At 44.7% G+C, this 7322-nt stretch overlaps 1 protein-coding gene across 1 annotated transcript; it reads right to left on the reverse strand.

The window, feature by feature from the left end:
• Nucleotides 1–618: 618 nt before the first annotated feature.
• On the reverse strand, nt 619–7047 carry LOC126252703 (cuticle protein 18.7-like). The gene is made up of 3 exons (XM_049953605.1): nt 6820–7047; nt 4148–4477; nt 619–1057 (listed from the first exon to the last, which is right to left on the reverse strand). Exons 1-3 carry the CDS (start codon nt 7045–7047, stop codon nt 788–790), a joined length of 828 nt encoding a protein of 275 aa, XP_049809562.1. The 3' UTR covers nt 619–787.
• Between the last annotated feature and the right edge of the window lie 275 nt (nt 7048–7322).

The following is a 7322-nucleotide window of genomic DNA, read 5'->3' on the forward strand; positions in this document are numbered from 1 at the left end:
CCTTAGGTTAGTTAGGTTGAAATACTTCTAAGTTGTAGGGGACTGATGACCTCAGATGTTAAGTCCCATAGTGCTCAGAGCCATTTGAATCATTTTTTTGTGCAGTTGAGATGGTATGGGACCCCCGATACGTCTAGATACGACTCTGACAGGTGACACGTACGTAAGCATCCTATCTTATCACCTGCATCCATTCATGTCCCTTGCACATTCCGACGGGCAACCCCAGCAGGACAATGCGACTCTCCACACGTCCAGAATATCTACAGAGGTGCTGCAGGAGCTCTCTTCTGAGTTTAAAAACTTCCGATGCCCACCAACCTCTCCAGACATGAACATTATGGAGCTTATCTGGGATGCCTTGTAACGTGCTGTTAAGAAGAGTTTTCCACTGTCTTGTACTGTTACGGACTTATGGACAGCCCTACAGGATTCATGGTATTAGTTCCCTCCATTATTGCTTCAGACATTAGTCGAGTCAATGCCAGTTCTGGTTGTGGCGCTTCCGGGTGCTCGCGGCGGCCCTACATGATATCAGGCAAGTGTGCTAGTTTCTTATGCTCTTCTGTGTATATTCGTTCAGGTTGTGTTTGGCCGTGGGCATAAAAAAAGTCAGAGTTCAGTTCATTGCAAAAATATATTATGCTCAAATAAAAACAAGCGTATGTACAAAAAAAATTGCGGACAGCGTCGTCTTTCAGAAGTGTTGGGGTAGCTGGGCGTCGCATGGCGTTCAGCGTCGGTGGTGGGTGTGACGGGCGGGCCGACCGGCGGTCGGGTCACGTGCTCAGCCGTAGTAGTGGCCGTGGGCGGCGCCGCTGGCGCGCGCGTGGGCGGCGGCGTGGGCGGCCTTGGCGGCGGCCACCTCGGGCGTGTCCTGCGGCACCCCGCCGGGCCCGACGCCGGGGGCGGCGTGGGGCGCGCCGTAGGGCACGCCGGGCACTCCGTAGGGCGCGCCGGGCACTCCGTAGGGCGCGCCGGGGGCGTGGGCGGCGCCCTGCGCCTGCGCTACAGCCGCAAAGTGCGCCGCCTTGGCCGCTGCCACCTCCGGGGTGTCCTGCGGGCAAACCACGTGGCTCCAGTAAAGTGACAGGGCTAGCCACCGCTTGCAGCGTACCCACGTTAAAGGGCCGGCACACACTCAGTTTAACTGCTGACTTAGCCTCCTAATCAATATTTATACAGTTAACTGAAGGTGTGTGGTCGTTATGCTACATTTGAACATAACAAATTTCCTTGAGAGATACAAAATTCTCTCCGCAGATCAACACAGATCTAGAAAGCAGCTTGTCCTTTTCTCGCAAGACGTTCGGCGTTCCACGGATGAAGAACAACAGGGAGATATCATATTCCATGATTTCCTTTCATTTGGCGCAGTGACACTCTGCAGACACCAGAACATACGGAACAGGCTGCCTGATATGTGAGTGGCTCTAAAACATTTTAAGTGGTAAAAGCAAATACGTTGTCCTGGAGGCTGAATGCTCATCAAATGTCGTAACATGTAAACTGATGGTAGGGAAAACAATGCTCTAAATGTCGTACTTGAAGTCACACCGGTTGAATATCCAGGCAAAGCGACGTGAAATGCAACGAGCGCGTAAGATGCAGAGGAGACTAATGGTGCACTTCGATTTATTGGAAGAATTCTACGAAAGTGTAGTTTATCTATAAAGGAGACTCGCGTAATACTTAAGAACTGGTCGAGTGTTTGGGACCGCAACCAGGTCGCAGAAAGACATCGAAGAAACACAGAGATGTGCTGCTAGATTTGTTACCGGAAGTTTCGATCAACACTGACTGCGGAAATACTACGTGAACTCAAATGGAAATCACTGTAGGCAACACTATGATTTTTGAACAAAATACTATTCAGAAAGTTCAGAAAGTTTGGAGAACAGGAATTTTCTACAGACTGGAGAACAGTCCTACTGACGTAAACGTACATCCCGCTTTGAGATGGCGAAGAAAAGACAAATCAGGGCATGTACAGAAGTATATAACTCCATTTGCGACTGAAACAGGAAAGGGAATGATTTGTGTGCGTTTGTGTGGGTTGTAGATATTTAGTTTTACCCTGTGTTTCATCGTAATTTCTGATGTGTCAGGCGGTATTCGGGACGATAAAGTGAAAATGGATCATAGAAATGGAGACAAGCATTTCAATTACCGGTCTGTTGCTTCATTAATTGTTTTCGAAATGCTCGTCAGAGATTGCTTACTTTCTTTAGCACAGCATCAGAAGTCCCGAGTGGCGCCGGAACGTCGAGTTTTTATTTTAGAACATCGTACGAGGCACATTTTATTTTACACCACTGGAATGTGGTGCACATTTTGTATCCTAAACGTCTGCCTGAACAGCATAGTTGTCATGTATTATTCGCACAGATCATCACTCAACCAAAACTTCACACTTGATAAACTGCGTAGTTAGTCTCCAGGTATGTAGGCCCCATTACACTCGATTTAACCATCAGAGAAATGATATTTCTTCATAATGTCACAAGAAAGTTGCGGTGTACTCTTTCGTGACTAACATATATCTCTTGCGTGCTATAACGGTTATCCTCAATTTGCGGTATGTACAGGTGCGTCAGGAAGATTAGTGATTCGAACAAAAAACTTCATGTGGACATATATTCTATTCCGAATCGTTACTGAGACAGAATACTACTTTTGTACGTTTTTCTTGGATAACTCGAAAATCAAACGTTCCCACGAAAACGTGTCGGAGTACAAAACTAAACTAAATTAAATTTTCCACAAGAAAATTCATATTCATTTTTTCTCTAACACAAATAGTTTGCGCTTTGCGAGTGCGAGAATACCGAAAATGTCCCACCTGCGAATGTCTTGTAACTTAGGTAGTGTTTGTAGACCAATTTGAAGTCGTTTCCCGACTTGGACCACAAAGCGTCAAGTATCAAACTGTTCGTCTCAGCTTCCTCTACACTATTGTGGGACGTTGTAAAGAATGTCAGTGTCTGAATAATATCGAAAATAAATCACAATGTATATTAAATGAGTTCTATCTCGGAACCGATTCGGAATGGGGTATGTCTCCTGAGTCAACCTATATTTCGAAAGTCTTGACATTGCAACCTCGTAGTCTTGGTGTTGCAATAATTGCACCAGATCCGTGTCCCTTCTGACAATGAAGGCAAGTGATTTGCGGATTTGATTAAAATGCACCTTATCTGGTTCGACGCTACTGAAATATAATGATAGCTCCAAGGAAAGCATAATTAGATCGGGTTTTTCCACTCTCCAAAGAAGCCTCTATAGCAGGCCATCCAATAGTGGAGTATCAAAAATTATGCATTCTCAAAACAAGTGTTCTATCTGAGAACTAGCACGTCAAAAGCAAGAGTTATTCATAATCTGTAAGACAGATTCATATAATCAGTCTAAATAAATATTTCAAAATATTTAAATTATTTACGTATTTGATGAAAAGAATTCTAAAATTTGAAATTAATTTTCTATTTTATGTTAGATAATCTGATAGGTCCAGATTTTTCTCTATTCGTAATTATTTTAACATACGCTCCCTTCCTTTTCATGTAGTTTCCCAGTGGCTATTAGAAAAAGAATCATTGTATTGTTTAAAACAAAAAGAGTAACATATAGCATTTATAGAACCACCACGTGTGTCGAAAATATGAGACCTAAGTAGCAGTAAGATCTTAATTTTGCTTTGTTATTACATTGCTTTTCAGTGCCACATCGCTCTAAAAACGAGGATTGAGTGGCTAAAGTCTTATCATACTCCTTGCCTCACAATGAATATAGCAGATATCTGATTTCCCATCCCATCGGTTCATTCAGATTTTTGACAGTCTCCTAGTGGATTTGTACCCTGGTCTTAGTGAACATTTTCGGATTTCTCAGAATCAGATCTGACCCTTGCAAACTGCGAAACCAAATATTATACTCTCCCTTCAGTGTAGCAAAAAATGAGGGCATTTCAGATTGGATCTGCACAAGAGCGTATCTAAGGAATTTTTTTTTCTATAGCAACTATTTGTGAACTGATAGCAATCAGAAGAAAAAAAATACTTGGTGCTTTTACCTATGAGTCACTTTTCAATGCTGTACTGCAGAAGAGGTATAGACTATGGCACCTGTCTTACGTGGACGGACTCACCTGGGGCACAGCAGGTGCAGCATGAGGGGCGCCTGGGTAGGCTCCAGGATAGGCGCCTGGGTAGGCACCTGGGTATGCACCTGGGTATGCAGGGGCAGCTGGGGCATGGGCAGCGCCCCCAGCGGCGGCGGTGGCCTGAGCAACGGCGGCGAAGTGCGCCGCCTTGGCTGCAGCTACCTCAGGGGTGTCCGCGGGCACAGCGGGGGCCGCGTGCGGCGCTCCAGGGTATGCGCCCGGGTATGCTCCGGGGTAGGCGCCAGGGTAGTAAGCGCCCGGGTAGCCGGGGATCACACCTGCCGTGCACACTGCCACCAGCGCTGCCAGTACTGCCTGTAGGGACAGAAATTAAAATATGTTGCTGTTGCTTTTCTCAACAATGGTATAACTGCCGGTATATATATCTAATTTTCTGTCAGCTGTAACTCACTGGAAAATATGTTGTGTTTACGCTACAGCCAGTTTCCTCCGCAGAAAAAATAAAATTCTCTTTCAGGTATATAAATAGATACATTTTTTCCCTCGCATTTATCTCGTATCCGCTGAAGTGAGCATGTTAATCTGGATTTTACTGTGTCAGGGTTCAAGGATGGCCTTCCTGTCGCCACCTTCGCCCCTCTCCCATGTGAAAGTGTGAGAACGCTTTTCGGATTTGCAAATCGTGCAGCTGAAATAGGATATGAGTACCAACCCAGTATTCAGCTAGTCGGAAGTGGGGAGCAGCCTAAACAGCTCATTCGTAGGACGGATTTCATTCGGGGCCGACGCGCCTCCCCGAATCACGGAAGTGGAGTGCTAATGCGCGCGACCATCTGCGTGGGTAAATACATCTTTCAACGTTTCTCTTAAAGTATTTTTGGCTTCCTACATACCTTCCACATCCAATGAAAGAAAATTTGCATTCTGAAACTTTTTAGTTGTTCTCAGGTTTCCTTGTAACGGCATGATACACAGAGGTACAGAAACTATCCTTAAGAGGGGAAGACATGATCACATGCCTTAACAGTTCTCCTAAATGCAATATCCGACAATAGGCATTGGCTTGCCAGTTACCGTAGTTCGAGATGACAGCAGCTAATGTTTAAGTTCCTTTACATTCTGAAGATTAGACGAAATATGTGAAAAGAAACCCATGTTCACATAACGTTGATATAAAAGAGAAATGACACTTGAAAAATGCCTATGACATAGACATAATTTGCTAATGTGCAAGTCTGTCTCATCTATTCTTTAAATTCCTGTGCTTCTCTCTGTAACCACTGAAGCCCCATTAACCTCGATAATGGAACGAAGCAATGAATTTCTTTTAGCTATTTTCAGCACCTGTGAAGTCAATAACTCAACTGATGCAAAGTTAACCACAATTCAAGGGACTAGTACTTAAGTTGAAATTTTTGTCTCGAGCATAGCATAGCATTTTGCTTTGTACGCATATGAAACAATTTTACTATCTTGCTTTATCAGAATATATACGCCTGCTATGACATTGGCAGATAAATGTTATTCACTTCGAATATGACCGACCAATAAAACACCTAACGGTAAAACTGCATTGCCAGAAACAGACCATGTACACTTACTAACAACGACAACAACAACAATAGCAGCAGCAGCTTCACATAGCGCCTTCTGCACTTCAAAAATCGTTTCTGGAAGATTAAATTATTGCGCCTTATGCGAGGAAAAATTCCAAATTGCCCCATAGACTGCACCTCATATTAGGCTGTAAATCTCGCAAGCTGGGAGGAATGAAAGTTCGAAATATCTGCAGATGAATCACGTCGAGTAATGAACAGTAGTATTCAAAGACCTTAGTGTCTATCGAAGTAAGTGTATGAGACTCCTTGGCTGAGAATGTGTCATCTCTGCTACTGTGGTGGAACTAAAATTGTTAGGATCCGTATCACGACATGATTAGAAATAATTTCCATACGGCTTGTATTTCCCCCTATCCAATGAATGCCATGTTATAAGGATTGGCTGTTGGCTGTGTAATGCCCTCAAACTAACCCACATTTTTAATAATTCGTTACGTTATTCGTCACCTTCACTGGAGAGTGGTACTAGTAAAAATTACCTTATTTACCACTTCCACAAAAATTTGGTAGTAGTATACGATGATAGGTAATCCAGCTCAAGCGATGTTAAAGACGTTTACTCATTTTTGTCAGTACTCAAACCGTGTCGAATATTCCCATATCCAGCACCTGGAGTCGTTCCTTTTGCAAACAATCGAAAATTCATAGCATCTTTTATCTAATGCGATGGTGTCGAGTCAACACACTGACATTCTGTAACAGCGGATAGTCACACGCCTATGGATCAAAGTTCCAGCAGGAACGCTAGCGAGTTGCCGATTTTTTGTGGTCCTATTGTCAAATTTAAAGGCTCTATGCTGATCCTCCGCTTTCCTACAGCTGTAGATGTGACAGATACTACTGAAAAGATGACTCACTCCGTCTTTGCGAATAGACAGACACTTGGCATAATTTCCACTATCCATGCCTAGTTTCATCCAGTGTGGCTCACTGTTGATGCATAGAAAGATGTATCGGTCTCCCATAGTAATGTATTGTTTGCGGTAGGTACACAGCGACCGAGAACTTGCAGTCGAACACAAGACGGGGACGGAGTGCACAGGCGAGATCTCTAGCTGACAACAAAGGCTGGCTCACCAGGGTCCTCATGGTGGTCGTCGTCTGCTGCTGTCCCTGCTGTTGTTGCTGTCCCGCTGCGTCGCCCACAACACTTGCCGTCTGGGTCCCGGCGCCCGGTATATATACGGCGTGTGAGCCGCTCCTAGCCACATTCCAGGGAGGCCCTGCGCGCCGGCCTATCTGCCACAGCGGGGCGAGTCGCCCTGCCTTGACATTTGTCAACTCCACAGCAAGCCGGGAAAACATACTCAGTTATCCACGGCCGCTGCCGCTACCGTGCGGAAACGCGCCGGAACAATGGACACCTGGCTGCGACATTGACGGATAACTATAATAACGCCGGCTCCTTCTCCCATTACTTCAAGGACGGCGCAGGACGATTAAAGAAGTCAAATGTCATTATGACAGATCTCGGTAATGGCCGTGCTCTCCAAGGACACCAGTCGACGATTAAACAGACTGAATGCCAGTAAATTACATATTTCAGGTAAACTATTAAGTTAATATGATGGTTATGAAAA

The sequence above is a fragment of the Schistocerca nitens genome, chromosome 4 (genome assembly GCF_023898315.1).
Source record: "Schistocerca nitens isolate TAMUIC-IGC-003100 chromosome 4, iqSchNite1.1, whole genome shotgun sequence".
Lineage (NCBI taxonomy): Eukaryota > Metazoa > Arthropoda > Insecta > Orthoptera > Acrididae > Schistocerca > Schistocerca nitens.